The sequence below is a fragment of the Trichosurus vulpecula genome, chromosome 4 (genome assembly GCF_011100635.1).
Source record: "Trichosurus vulpecula isolate mTriVul1 chromosome 4, mTriVul1.pri, whole genome shotgun sequence".
In the NCBI taxonomy this organism is placed as follows: Eukaryota; Metazoa; Chordata; class Mammalia; order Diprotodontia; family Phalangeridae; genus Trichosurus; species Trichosurus vulpecula.
In genome coordinates, this window is record NC_050576.1 from 306,675,665 (window position 1) to 306,691,961 (window position 16,297).

General features: G+C 34.1%; 1 protein-coding gene across 3 annotated transcripts in view; it reads right to left on the reverse strand.

Moving 5' to 3' along the window:
* The window catches only part of DGKH (diacylglycerol kinase eta), a 205,511-nt gene that overhangs the window by 112,847 nt on the left and 76,367 nt on the right, over positions 1 to 16,297 (reverse strand). For all 3 annotated transcript variants that reach the window (XM_036755358.1, XM_036755357.1, XM_036755359.1), the window contains exons 2-3: positions 13,119 to 13,229; positions 6,105 to 6,185 (exon numbers count right to left, since the gene is read on the reverse strand). In XM_036755358.1, coding sequence (XP_036611253.1) covers positions 6,105 to 6,185; positions 13,119 to 13,229 — 192 coding nt within the window. The remainder of the gene's footprint in view (positions 1 to 6,104; positions 6,186 to 13,118; positions 13,230 to 16,297) is intronic.

Below are 16,297 nucleotides of genomic sequence, written 5' to 3' on the forward strand. Positions count from 1 at the left end.
TATTAGAAAAGCTTCGCAATTGGTTTCTCTGCTTCATCTCTCACCTATCGGTCTACCCAGCTGCCAAATTAATATTACATGACACTTTGCAGCTCCAGAAACTTGTCTCCAGGATAAAATACAGACTCTTTAGGTTGGCATTTAAAGCCTTTACAGGTTATCATCACAAGCTGCAACTTTGCCTTTCCAGACATAATTCATATTACTTCACATATATTACATTTGAGCCAAAAGAGCTACTTGGTTTTGCTTGGTGTTGGTATTTCTCCTCTTGCCACTTTGCCTGCACAAGTTTTGCCAAATACCTGGAATGCCCTCCTCCCTATCCCACTCCTTATACCCTCAATCCTCAGCCCTACTCCCCATTTCTTTAAATTCTTAGCTTACTTCCTGTAAGACCTACCTCAGGTAGTATCTCCCAAGGGAAGTCTTTTCTGATCCAGGTGTTGTGTCCTCTTCCTACTCAAATTATCTCAAACTATCATCTCTGTGTACAAGTTATATCATCTGCATCACCCACACCCAGAAAACATAAGACTGGGGGACAAGTTGGGAGACTTTTTTCCCTTTTCCCTTTTATCTTTAGCAGTACGCCAACCTCTAGCAACATCTAGCAAGGTAAAATCTGAACTAAAATGACTCTTTGTTCCAAACATCATGTAGTACTAAAAATAGGGGTTATCACATGATCTCTCTTTACTTCATAGGATCCACTAAGCCAGAGTGGATCCTCAATAACCATGGGATTTCATACTCAGCTGCAGACCAATCATCAAGAATGTTAGCAGGGCATTTACATTAAACTAAATAAACTAAATTTGTATTTATTTAACACAGTGACTTTATTTGCATAAAATATTCTCTATACACACAAAAGATACTTCAAATAGTGTCATTGCCATTAATTTTTAAAACTGACCATCAGTTTTAAAAACTAAGCAAAATCTTCATTAAAATTTAAGGAAAATAATTATTTCCATTGAAAAGTTTTGAAAAATTAATATTTGCCTTCTAATTGTTCTTTGATCATCCAAAAAGTCCTCTTCTTTAGGCATTGAATTTATGCACCAAAATGTGATTACCATTTATACTTTCATAAGAATCATCTTTCCAACTAAAACTGTAGTCACTTCATCAAAAGTAAATTACAATAAAAACCAATCATCACAATACCTCTTTGAAGTAAAAAGCATGAAGGGCTTTTTCATAATAGATCTAACTCACACTCTCACACTATATGGAAAATTCTACACAACTAAGGCATCAAAGAGTTTGCTACCACTGGTAAGGTAGTGGCACACAGTGATGATAAACTACATAGGAATTAATGAAACTAATTTCTTTAGAATTTTGCTACCCTGTAGAGTTGGATTTTTTTAAAATTGGGGGAGAAAGGGACATCAAGAATAATAGGAAAGCAATCAGATCAAAAAAAGGTGGGGGACAAGAGGAAATTGTCAAAGTTAATAGGACCTCTGCGCTAGGATTCAGGAGATCTGGATTCTAGTCTCTATTCTATTAACTAACTAATGTGACTTTGGGAAAGCCATTTAACATCTGCTTAGTCTGTAAGATGGAAATAATCACTTAAGCCCTACCTTTCTCACAGAGATACTGAAGCTAAAATGAAAAAGAACACAAAAATGTTATGAAAAAAGTATAAAGCAACTTACAAAGGTAAGAACTGCTTTCTGCCTTTCTTTGTATCCCCAGCACTCATCACAGTGCCTGGCACAAAGTAGGAACTTAATAAATGCTAGTTGACTGACTGAATCGTACTTGACTATTAAAGATGAGTAGCTGAAAAGCTTTTGGAAAAATAAAATTCTTCAGGTCCAAAGTCATTATTAGAACACAAATGTGCAACTAACATTCCAAAGTAAATCAACAGTACCAATGAACTGAAAGGCTTTTAAAACACCCTACGCTAAGGTCAGCCTCTCAAGGGTCAGGTTTTTCCATTAGCCTCAATCATAGCACTGATACCTAAAGCCACATAAGATGCAAAGCTTCCTGGCTTTGAACATTAACACTGCTTTTGCCTGGTGTAAAAGAAATACATAATGCTGTACAGTCAGACCTTAGTGGATTGTTTCTTTTAAAAGCATGTTTACTTCTAATTTGAAGTTAGCTTGCCCATTAATTTCAACACCTGGGTTGAAACCAAAATGGTGACAATGAAATAGAAGGAAAAAGCTTTCAGGCCACCAAGTTTCTTTCTATTCTCAAAATAACAACTCGCGTGTACCAGCAGCACTCTTGCTATGTCAACTATTATTGCAGTTGAAACACATAATAGAAAATAGAGAAAGAGAATAAACACCAGTGGGAAAATAAATTCAAAAAGAGACTGACAATTCATGGGAAGGAGTAAGATAATGTGAAAATTCTCCATATGAACTTAAACAAAAATTAAATACACTGCTAATGGGAGACAGGGAGTGCAATAGGCACAAAATCACTACCAAACATTTATTGAGTGACCATGGTAAACAAGGAGGGCTTTGAGCTATGTACCAGTAATACAAAATTGAGTCCCTGTCCTGATAACAGTAAAAGATCAAGTGCATCAACTGACACAAAAAATTTACAATACTTTTATTTTGAAGTAAAAATTTTTATCCTATCTCAATCTTTTTTATATTATGGATTTTTAAAAATGCACTGTGTCAACTGATGCAGGTTGGCCTTTCTAGGAATTCTTAAACACTAGTTCTTCTAGAGTTAAATGTTGATTTTATAAATATGTATATATATATGTATATATATATATATATGTATATGTGTGTGTGTGTGTATATATATATATATATATATATATATATATATATATATAGCAGGCACTCAATAAATACTGATTGATTGACTGATTAAGCACCAGATGAAAAGTAGAAAGGATAAGAAGTAGAAAAATTCAAAGGAGGGAGGGATCCAAAAAGTGGGCAACGGATATGAAAAGTACTCAAAAGAAGAATTGCAAACTAATAATAATCATATTAAAATCCTCCAAATCACTAATAATAACAGAAATTCACATTGAAAAATCCCAAGGTTTTACCTCACACCATACAAATTGACAAAAATGAGAAAAAATGATTATAGTCAATGTTGCATGTGGGGAGAAACATGAACACCACTGCATTATTGCTGGAGCTGTGAATTCGTTGTGTTTTTTTAAGCATTTTGGAAACCAATTTGGAATTGTGGAAATAAAGTCGCTAAAATGCTCATACCCTTTGACCTAGAGATTTGTCTAGTAGGCATGCACTCCAAGGAGGTCATTGACAAAAAAGATAGGCTCCATATACTCCAAAACATCTATAGCAGCACTTTTTGTGGTAGCAAAAAAAGCGGAATAAAGTATATGCCCGTGAATTGAGGAATGGCAAAACAAATTATGGTACATGAATATAATGGAATAGTACTGTGTCGTAAGAAAGGGTGAACGTGAGCAATACAGAGGTGCACAGGAAGACTTAAATGAAATGATCAAGGTACATTAAGTAAAGACAGGAAAACAATATATTCAAAGATGCCACCTAGAATATTAATTTACTAATGAGAGAATGAGTTTTCCTTCCTGAAAAATTAATTCACTTCTTCTGTCTACTCTCTATTTGATTTTATAATCATGTATCTTTTGTTTCTTAGATTTTGCTAGAACATTGACGCTCCTTGATTGCTCAGTTTTTCAATGTGCAAATATTTTTTTAAATTAAAACAAATAAAAAGAAAATTCCCCACCCTAATATCCATGCTCTCATTTAGTCATACTAACAAGAAAACACACATTTCATTTCTTAGTCTTTCACTGTGAGTGAAAGTATTTAATATTCTTCAATCTGGCAAATTTGCATACTGAATAATCTTCATATTCTTCTGAAGGAATGATTCAAACTCTTCCCTTTATTGAACATCCAATTATTTTCTTTAGTGCTTAGGTCACATTTAGAGGATTTATCATTTCCAAGTACCAACCAATCATTCCTCTTTGAAATGTCATAACTCATTTTTCCTTTGTCATATATATACACATATACATATACACACATATATAATCTTGTGTTAATTATAATCTAATTGGTTTTCCTTGAAATATGAAAGTTTTTTTTTAATCTTGTGGACTACAAGATTTACATATTAATGTATAGCTCTAAAATTTGATCAGGACACGTATTGGTGAGTTAGACTTGGGTTTTCTTTTATTGTTCTATGGATTTTCTTAGTTTCTACATTGCCACCAGTTCCCACTATATCTTGGCACAATTTTCTTATACAATTTCTTGAAGTGTAATATTCACATTTTCTTTTTTTATGATTTTTGGAAGATCTATAATTCTTAAATTTCTTCTTTATAGTCTATCTTCAATTTCATTATTCCTGGTTTATAACAATCTTGCACATTCTATTTTTTTTCAAATTTGTTTTATTCATTTCCCTTCTTATCTCAGTATTTTTGCATTATATTTGTTATTCTATTTTTGAGAATTACTGTTATGGAGCAGGTCTCCAAATTTTCTTCTAAATTCTGTAATCTCTAATTAGACATGTTGAATTCTTCCTTAGGAGCCCTAGTTTTGGTCTTCATTTAACTAATACTATGATTTATCCACAGGATCATGTATGTAAAGCTGGAAGGACCCCTAGAGTCCACCAAATCTAATGATCGTATTTTATATATGGGGAAATTGAGAGATTAAGCAACTTGTTACAGTTCACAGAGGTAACAAATGATGAAACTGAGATCTGACCCGTGTCCTCTGATTCCAAATTCAGCAACTTTTCTATTCTATCCCACTGACTCCTCATTTGGTGTGAGGTATTTGCTCACGGCCATTTGAGATGGCTCATTTCCTCAAATGTTTCATTTCTTTCTCTTCCTCAGCCAGTGTACAGCTGTCACTATCAATCACTCTGATGACTCTTCTGTGGTATACTTATTACAAATATATGTCTTACCACTACTCCTTTCCCTCCTATAAGCCCACTGTTGTTGTGCCTTTTCCCAAAATATTATTGTCTGTTCTTTGTGTTTTCTTGGACCAGTGAGGTTGGATGAAATCTATAGTACTAAAAGAATGAGAAGGACCAGGGACCTTTGCAAAGGTGAAATAGAGAAACATGACCAAAACAACTATAGAAGCAATAAGCAAAACCAAAAGCTGTTGTGTTTTTCTTAAACAGAGAAAATTATTTTAAAAATACTAGCTAACTTGATCAAAAATAAGAAAAATCAAATTAACAAAAATAAAAACTAACAGCTTCACAATGGAGCCATAATAAAGAGAATTATCAGAATCTATCATAAAAATTATATGACAATGATAGTGAGAATTCAAGTAGTTGGGCCTGTTGTCCGCCTTCTCATTCATTCTTCTGAATACATTCGTCATAACTGAAAGGGGAAGTAAAATAAATAATAGATTGGGAGGGTACCAGTATCAGAGGAAGGCCTTCTCTTTTTTTTAAAGCACAGGAAAGATATGGTCATCTTTGTAGGCAGGAGCAGGGGAATTTGGAAGAAAAGGAAGATACTGAATATAAGAGATTAGGTATTCTTTGCTGTGTAATACTATGCAAATCATCTAAATTCTATCCCTTCATTTCCATTCACATTACCTAGAAAATTAACAGTTTTTTTTTCAGAGCATGCAAACAAAATCTTAAAATAATCATGTATATTCTTTCAGTTTCCTAAATACAAACTTAACATTTTTCTCATGCCTAAAATTTTCATCCTCACAAAAGTGCTGTCCAATTAAGAATTAAGACAAACAAGAAATTCATAGAATATGCCTCTGCAAGATCAATGGAATAAAGTATTGAAGTGAAAGGAAATAACACATAAAAGCAACAAAATCAAAAGGAAAGGTCTGACTATTTCATAATTGAAATCCATTTAATTCAAAGTTTACATATGAAAAAGACACGATAGAATAGTGTTAGAGTACCTAATTTAATGATGCTAGAGTGTAGAGTCTATTCGTTTTATAAGTTTGTCAGTAAGTACAAGTGATGAACAATTTTAATAAGTGCATCCTTGATAGCATCAGTAAAAAGTCTTTGGATTGCTTTAGGCTAGACTTATCAGAATTGCAACATACCGTGAAACTGTTGTTGACATTTTTTGTGCTTGATTCAGCTACACTGGCATCCGAGAGGTCAACTTCATCAAATATTAGAGACTGTAGATGAAAAAGATGTAAATGAAAAAAACACATTACATACAAATTTGGAAAGACATACCATTAGCTACCTTTGTGTTACAATAGCACTCTTATCACTGCTACTTAAGGAATGAGGAAGAAGACGTAGGAAAGGCTGCTCAGCAGATAGGAATCAGTAAATTCTCTTTTGAAAAAATTCGTAAGAATAAAGTCATCAATGAGTAACCAACAAAGTGTGATCATCATCCACAAACTTAAAATGCTTTTAAAAAAAAAACCTCATCTCTAGACTCTATTTTGGAATGCAAATGACTTTTGCTATTTGGATGTTTTAATAGAATTTTAATAGAGTTCCTCAATATGCATATTCCCTCCAACAGTATAAACCCTTGCCTTCCTATAATTTTGGGAAAATCAAATTACAAAAATAAAAATAACAGCTTTACAACAGAGACAAAATAAACAGAATTATCTAATACTATTATAAATAATTGTGTGACAGTGAAACTGAGAATTCACTAGTTGGGCCTATTGGGCCTATTCAGTAAGCCTTGTCCATACTCTCCTGTATATCCTCCACCCAGCTATGGGAAAATCACAGGCTCTGAACTTGAAGAAATCCTCTATTCTGTCAAGCAATCCTAATGGCACAGAAAACTAAATTGTACATACTTAGAGCTTATCTTTTCAATACTAGTGTTTTATTGCTATTGCCGTACGTCAAGAAGATGTGGAACACCACTCTCTCTGAAGAATTAGGGATGAGTATCAGAAAGAGAACAAGAGAGAGGTACATGGTAGGTGTGAGCATCTGCAAAATATAACCAACAAGAAACTACAGGGAAAATGGGGGGGCGGGGTAGCAGAGGGTAGGTGGATAAAGGGTATTATCAAGGAATTATAAAACAGGGAGAAAAGATGGGCTGGGCATACGACAAGAGGGAAGGTTGAGAAGTAGATGGCCAGAATGCTCCAGTAGTACCATTTAGATGTGATGAGGAAACAAGAAAGGACTCCAGTAAACTAAGTGGCCATCTTTGGGGAGTAAATGCACAAGAATTGCATAGGATGGGCAGGTATGGATGTAGTTACAATCTACATTGTTGGAGGGAAGTCTCAAATCAAAAAGATCAGAGATCTTTTGGAGTATATGCTTAAATATTGATTTGAGCAAAATGTTTCAGTGGTTAAAATAACAGAAATGAAATTTTCAATGCTAAAAATTAAACAAGAAAATCCAATAAATAATAAGTAACATTAATACAGCACTTTAAGGTTTGCAAATCACTTTATAAATATTATTTCATTTAATCTTGACAACAACCCTGTAAAATAGGTGCTATTATTATCCCTATTTTAAGGATGAAGAAAGTGAGGCTAAAAAAAACTAAGTAACTTACCTGGAGTCACAAAGCTAGCAAATGTTTGAGATGACATTCGAACTCATGTCTTCTGGACTCCAAGTCCAGTGCTCTATGTAACTTTGCCTATCTTCCTCTCATCCATTCCCACTCTTTATACAGTTTAATTCTTACAGAATCATAAGTTTTTTGACTTAAAAGGGACATTAAAAGTCACCCAGTCCAACCACTTAGCTAATAAATGAACACCATCTACACTATCCCTAAAAAGTAATCATCCAACATCTACATGAACAAGAAACTACTTTAGAGCCAGTTCAATCCATTTTAGTCAATTCTGATTATAAAATATTCCCTTATTTTGAACTGAAATCTTCCTCCTGATAATGTCCATCTAATGGCCATAAGTTCTTTTCTCTAGGGAGTTGTTCCTCAGAATAACCATTATCCTTATTTCATGATAGCTTTTCAAATATTTGAAGACAAATGTGTTTCTTCTCTTATCACAAGATCATAGTTTTAGAGTTGGGAGTCCAACCCCTTCATTCTACATATGAGGAAACTGCGATGGAGAGAGACGGGATGATTTGTCTAAGATCACACAGGTAGTAAGTGGAAGAACCTCAGTTTGAACCCAAGTCTGCTGATTCCAAACCCTGGGTCCTTTCTACTGACTACAGTTACATAATTTTATCTATCTGGAGCTCAATCCCTCAACCCTGAGACTAAGCCCAACTGAGATAGATTCAACAGATTTTATGGCATGGTTAGTTGTTCCATAACCATTCCAGATCATTTTCCCTAGATCTCCTCCAGCTAATTCATCAGTGTCCCTCTTAAAAGATGGCAGCTATGAAGAAACACAATTCTCCAGGCAAGAGACAAGTCTCAAGTACAATAGGAATTTCACCTCATTTGATGCAAACATATCTTTCCATTGATGCTTCCAAATACCACATTAACTTTTTTGTTCACAATTTCTCTAATTGTATCTCAATTTACAAAATGAGATGCTACATTCTCTAGAAAGATGGAGGAGAGAAAACTCTCCTTCCAACAATCCCTTCCCACAGTAAAACACAAAACTTTCCTTCAAGGGAACTTGAGGTCTGGTAACGTTTCAGTGGAAACAAATTTAACTTATATTAATAAAGTTTTCAACAATAATTAATCACATGGCCATCTATTTTTCATTTAATCTCTTGTTCCCTGAGACAAATGAAGTATCACAGTTTTTTTTTCCAAACAGAAGTTACTTTTAATCATTACCAGAGTTTGGGATATCAATTATAAATGTTTAATAGAAAGTTATCCCTTCCTTTACCCAGTCATACTCCAAAAAACTGTTGTGATATGGAGGCAATCTTTTGTTTTCAAAAGCTATGCTATTGGAACATACCAAGAAGAAAAAGCTTCAGGCATGGTCCCAGGAAGAGATTAAATCTGTTTTCAGACAGCCTGTCTAATCATGTACAGAGAAACTCAAGTTTTTCAACTTAGTGACGAATTATTTGACCACAGCAACCAATGAAACAAAGAAAAACATAAAACTGCCTTCGTCCTTATACAATCCATGTTTCTTCCTGTGAGGATAATGGCAGAGCAGCAGAAATGACAACATAGGTTGTCAAGAATAACACAACACTTTTCAAATCTATAAACATTAACCTAGTTGTTTGGTACTTTAAATGTGAGGTCCCTGTACACTGACCAATAAAGGGACAAATTTTAAAAAACCGAGTCATGTCAATATTGACATTTTTACTAAAAATGAAATCAGAAGACAAGGAAGTTGCAATTAAATGGAAGGATGATTCATTTTTCCTTCTTAGGCAAATACAGAAGTTAGAATTGGTTTTATCATGTGTTCAAAGGCAACAGGAAATATTTTACACTTATTTTATTTATCATATTTTAAACATTTTGGTCATCTTGCACTACAGTGTTAAAGATAAATATTTATTCAAAAATGCAAAAGCAAAAGCAAAATTTCCCTGGAAATAATTGTAGCTTACTTGCTCCCACCTGTTGCAGAGAGTGAAGGGGTAAAGAGGTAAAGAAATTCTATGGAGGATTAAACTCACTTTATTAAATCAAAATGGACTTTAATGACTGGTTACTTCAATGGGAAGGTGGGCACAGAGGAGAGAAAAATTGTTACTATATAGTTCAGGTATAATATAGTTTAGGTATAATAAATGTATATGGTTAGGGAATGTAGACGATACTGAAGTCTTGTGTCCATATATCATGATTTCTTTCTTCGAAAAGAGAATTGGGAAGCACAGGGTAAGACAAGAATCAGTAAAATCAACAAATTAAATTAATTATAGTTTTATAGAGATGAAATGGCTGGTTACCAAAGGATTACTCATTTCAAAATCAGCAGGCTTTGGAGAGTCATACTGCCAACATGGCAGAGATAAAAACTGAATTCAATGCAAAATTAGAAAATGATTTTTTAAAAAGGTATGGTACACAACTGAGGCACCTCCAACCTATTAAAGGAAATTATTGAGAAATAGGAGATTGATTTAAAAAAAAAGACATTGACATACATTAACACAATTTCCTAAAGAAGGTGAAATGATGTAAAGCAATTGTAACAAAAAGACCTACACATTGCCTCAGGCACAAAACACCTGATGTTCTTGGTGAGCAGATGGATGGCGCCAAGAACTGCACTACTTTAAAATAAAAACCCCTTTGTAAGACATAATGGGAGAGAGGATTATGAAAGATTCTGAGTAATATTGCCTCATAAAACAATCAGGTAAACTGAGGAAAAACCAAGTTTACTGAAAGCTTGGCAAGATACCCAACTAAGCCAGATCATCTTGAGGTTATTTAAAGATGAAACAACTTATTTCACAACGTGATTATGATTAATATGGAAATATGTTTTACATGATTGCAATATATTACCTATATCAAATTGCTTACCACTTTAGAGAGGCAAGAAAGGAGGATGGGAAGGGAGAAAATCTGGAACTCAAAATCTTATAAAAATGAATGTTAAAAATTGTTTTTACATTTAATTGGAAAAAATAAAATACTATTAAAGAAAAAAAATTAAGATGAAATGAAGGAGGACAATATACAGAGAAGAGAAGGTAAATATCTGTCAAGATTGCCATATGTCAAGCACTTCTGATTTTGTGAGGAAAAGCACTCCCTCCATCAACAAAGATCATAACCCCTCTATATCTTAGGGTTTTGCAGAGTAGTCCAAGGCTATTAAGATTTAAATTGTTTGCCCAAGGAAAACAGAACCAGTAAGTGTATAGGTGGGGCTGAAAATTAGGTATGCCTGACTCCAAGCCCAGCAATAAGATTTCTATAACAAACTCTTTTCTTCCTTGTGAGAAAAGGAGTCACTGGAGATTGGACTTTTACATCAAAGTTCCCAATATGCCATATGAGGAAACAGAAACAATACTAAAGAAAATGTCAGGAAGAACAGCTGCAATAGACCAAGTGTATACAGAGAAGATCCATGCTAGAGGCTATGGAATTTAAAGGACACCGAGGAACAGATTCTGAAGATATTTGGAAGAGGGGAGAATGAAAAAGACTTGGCGAGAACCCAAGATTTAGTATTCCCCCAAAAGAGGCAACCAAGAAAATTTCAATAACCACTAATTCATACGCTTCCTTTCCTACCTTCACAAAATCTTTATGAGAATAATGTATACACATATCAAGGACATCTCTAACAAAAGTAGGTATGAGAAGGGTACAGTCACTTTTTGCAAATGATATTCAAAAAGCAGAATGAATCTTTTTTATCAATATATTTTTTCAGAATGAATCTTTACAGTAATACAATCGACCAAAAGGTGGAAAGAATACAAGATTCCACTGTGTCTATTGTTTGTGGTATACACAGGCAGATAGATATAAGTAGGTAGGTAGGAAGGGAGAGGGGGAGGGAGGGACGGAGGGAGAGAGATACATATATGTATAGAAAGATACATACAAAGAGATGACATAGATATACACACACATATGCTTGCCAAAGATATTTACTACTGTCACAGAATTTGTATGGCACAGAGGACAGATGGAATGGGGATTCTCTGTAGACTGTTGAGGTCTTCCAGATTCTCCTTTTGTGCAGATGATACTGTGCTGTTTGTATCTAGCCCACAGAGCTTCCTGAATGAGACACATAAGAACTCAAGAAAGTAGGTGAGGAGGACTTACTGTCCACACTGTGATATGCAATAGAATGGATATACCATAGAAATGCCCTCTTGGACAGATACTTGTGAAAAGAGAATGAGCCTGGGTCCATTACTGAGCAGGAAAAGAAATGCAAACCAGATTGCCCTTGTGAAACCGTGCATGGTTTTAATGGCTCTAAGCTTCTCCCTGAAACAAATCTCCATTTTTTTAAGGTCAATATTCTTCTGGTGAAACTTTGATGGCATATTACACTCTTTGAAGGATTTAAGTGTATGGTCACACAAAGAGAAGGCAAAAGATGCACAGCTGTAATATATTAGAGTATGGAATTATACAAAAGCAACATAAAGGATATGCATGTATGTATATATAGGTATAGGTATAGATATGGTAACCATGTAGCAAAAATTGATTGACAGTCCTCATTCTCAATTATTAGCCCTCAATTATCAAGAGATCTAGAGAAAGATTACAGAACCCCAGGGAGCCAGCCTCTCAAGAATTTTTGGGAAGATGTGGATGATTGATACATTGTGATTTGCTCCATTGGTGGAAGTATCCATATTTCTGAGATCACAGATCAATCAAAATATCTAAGTATGTGATTTCTTAAGCATTGTCCAAAACTTGAAATGTATTATTAATGGGCTACTTCTGTTTTGTTGATGAATAAACTAAGACACTAAATATTTTTCCTTCTGCTTTTGAACAGCATTACCTATTGTATCAACAGCGTGAATAACCATAATAATTATTAACTGCTAGCAGCAAGAGATTTTTTACTCTGCATACCGATGAGTGGTACAAGAATACTAGTTTTACATGCCTATTCGACCATTGACAGAAGATTAAATCTTATTAGATGCAGTGAAGTATTTTCTAATGAAGAGTTTTAACTCAATTTAAGGCTAAAGTTTGACTTCCCCATCATCAGTCTACGTCTATTTGTGCTTCATAAAATTTAAAGAATTAAAAAAATTAGAAAAGAATTAAAACATGGACAAAAACCTCAAATTTGTTTTCACAGAGATTAAGTTAATATTTGTTTTACACAGAAATAAAGTTGAGCTCTAATTTAATTTATATAATAAAAATTAATTACACGGAATGCTTATTATAAAATTAGCCCTAAGGTACATGAAGTTAGTAATCAGAATACAAAAATGATGTTGTAAGAAGTCAATTTCTGCCAAACAACAAGTCGTACTCTGATTACTAACTTCATCCCAACATACTTTGGATGGGGCAGAATTAGGGAGAGGCAATACTAATTGAATTTATTCTTAACTTACTCCAAAGTAAACAGTGTTATAATAAGTTTCTAGGGAAAAAATTAAACTTACTTTCACAAAAAACTATACTTCCTTTACAGGGATTTTCCACTAGCTTCAATACTTCTTACCTTTGAGTCCTTGGCATAGTAAAGTGTGCGACCTCGAAGTTTGAAATAACGTTTTTTCCACCTTTGAAAGGAGCTGGTCTGCTTCAAGAGTAATCCTTCCTTAATACTTGTCTGTGGAGGTAAGCAAAATAGCAAAACTGAAATGATGAATACCATCAAATGAGCATTTTATCCAATAAGATGTTGTCATTCTGTTTTAAAAAGATCCATTTCTATAGTGTTGCTGAGAACATTTTTAGTGTGCTTCACTCTACTGGTCATAGCTACTTCAGTGTAGACACATATATAGAGTATACACACACACACACACACACACACAGAGTATATACTTATTATATGTGTATATTTTGTCTTCCCTAATAAGGTGTAAGCTCCTTTAGGGCGGGTTGTGTTTTATTTTTATTTTTCTTTAGATCTTCAGTTCCTATCTGGTACACAGTAGGTATTTAACAAATGCTTGCTGATTGACTTATTGACCGATTGATTGGTGGTCTTAAGTTACTCAACTATAAAGTATCAGAACCTGCCTTCAAACCCAGGATTCTTACTGATGCCAAATCTGGATGAATAACATACAATTAGGTGAATTCACGATCCTACCCAAAAAGATTAGTGAACTAATGAATTGTACAAAATAAATTAAGAGCTAGAAGGGACATTAGAAGCCATCTAGTTCAACCTCATCATTTTACGGAAGAGGAAAGTAAGCCACAGAGAGGGTAAGGGACTTGCCAACATCATCATACATTTAGTGATAAAGTTAGGATTCAATCATGCAGATACTCTATGCCTCCAGATACTGAGTTCTTTCTATCACAACACATCCACTAGAGTGAGGTCTCTTTAAGTGTTTGTGTGTGTGTCTGTGCAAGTGTGTGTCTGTGTGTGTCTCTGTAGTTATATCCCAGTTTAATGTTATCAATGAAGTCATAAGATCATGAAAGCTGAAAGGGACCTTAAAGATTATTTAGACTTAAAACCATTTTTTTAGTTTTCTAATTTAATATTTTATTTTTTCACCAATTACATGTAAAAACTATTTTAACATTTATTTTTAAAATTTTTTCAGTTCTAAATTCTCTCCCTTCCCCCCCTACTAAGAAAGTAAGCGATTTGATATAGATTATACATGTACAATCATGCAAAACATTATTTCCATGTCAGTCATGTTGTGAAAGAAAGCATGGACAAAAAAAACCAAGAAAAATAAGGAAAGGAAAGAAAAAAGTATGCTTCAATCAGGTTTCAGACTCCATCAGCTCCTTCTCTGGAGATAGACAGCACTAAACCTTCATTTTACAGATGAGGAAACAGAGGCCAGAGTGGTTAAGTATCTTGTCAAAGTCACGCAGATGGTAAACAGCAATTAGAATTTAAATCCAATAACTGTCTCACCCAATTTGGCGTTAACATTCTGTGACAATAATGTGGATAAGGTCAGAGAGGGTGTGTTGCTCACATCTGAAGATGACATAAAGTTGGAAGGCAGAGGAAGCATGTTGAATCAGGATTCAAAAAGACGTCAATAGGCTGGAAAGGGAGCCAAAACTAATAAGAAATGGAACACAGACAAATAGACAATCCTCCAGTTACCTTAAAAACTCCAATGCCAAATTACAGAGTAAGGCAGATGTGCTATGGATATAATTTGACTGAAAAGGACCTGATGGCCTGAAGTGGCCAGCTCATTATGCTATATAAGCATAAGAGATAATGAATCAACCATACAAAGTAGTGGCTAAAAATGCTATCTTAGGTCACGCTAATAGAAGTATAGTGACCACATAGAGAAAGGTAACAATTTGACTATAATCATACGGATTATAGTAGAACGGACTACAGTGAGGATGCGGGGGAAGGTCATTTTAAATTGTGATCCAATTTGCCTGATTCTGCTTTCCGTAAACTAGCATCAATTGACATGTGAGGATTTTTAAACATAAGAAAACAATCCTGGGGCCAATGTGCCTTCACTCAAGGATCTCCCAGGCCATGCAGCTCTCCTAGGTTAGTCAAAACTCAGGTCCCAAATATCTCCCCAGTTAGTATTTGCATCACTTATGCCCTTACATTCTGACATTTTCTTATGCTGATTCCAAAGAATCAATCAGTCAAGGACTTATTATTATTATTTATTATAGCTGAGCTTGGCTCTGGGGAAATAAGAATAAAAAATCAAACAATCCCTACCAGGAAAGCATCAAAGTCGCGACCCATGTAAGTTACTACCTGTCTGAGAATGCTTCTTCCACCCAACACAGGTACAATGTGGATTCCAGTGAATTTGTGATTACGAATGAGGGTCCCTTTCCCTTTGAAAGCACCAGACTACACATTGTTAAAATTTAACAAAGAAAAAGGGATTTTTTAATTATTAAAAATTTAAGAGTTTGGAACTTTAAAGAACATTTTCTTTAGTTCATGTGCAATTCTATAAAATATTCTAACTATTCTAAAATATGAAAATATAAGCTGATTGGAGATAAAAATGGGCATCTCACAATTAACTTAAAAGGTATCTGTCATTTTACTATATTCTTTGCAAGATCTTGTGGAAAAAATGCTTGGCAAGGAATCCAGAGACCTAGGTTCCACTAAACTCTACCCCTAATTACATAATTTTAGGCAAGCTACTTAATCTATTGGGCCTCAATTTTCTCATCTGTAAAACAAGGAGAATGGAATGAATAATCCCTAAAGCTCCTTTCAGATTAAAAAAACAAACAAACCTATGATTCTAGGCATTTGCAATCAGTTTGAATTATTGGCTTTCATTTCAAATTGGAGATGCATTTATATAAGGAGGAAAAATGCCCCCCAACACATAATAAAGTAATACTTTAGAAGGCTAAAAAATTCAAAATATATTTAAAAGTAAAACAACTTATGTTAAAAATATTGCTGATGAACTTCAAGACAAGTTACACAAAATTAAAGCAAAGTAGCTATGGCAGGTCGAGGGATAGTATTTTTATTATTTGATTGCTAAAGTGTCCAAAAAGATAACAAAGAAATAGAACACACTAAACTGAAAAATCACTTCATTTTTATCAAACCCCTCCATCATGAGTAGTCATTTTATAGGAAAAAAGATTGTGTAGTTCTCTTTGGCTACTTGGATTTTTTCGCCACATACTAAAAACCCATTTTAAAATTTAAGTGATTGAATGAGAGAGAGA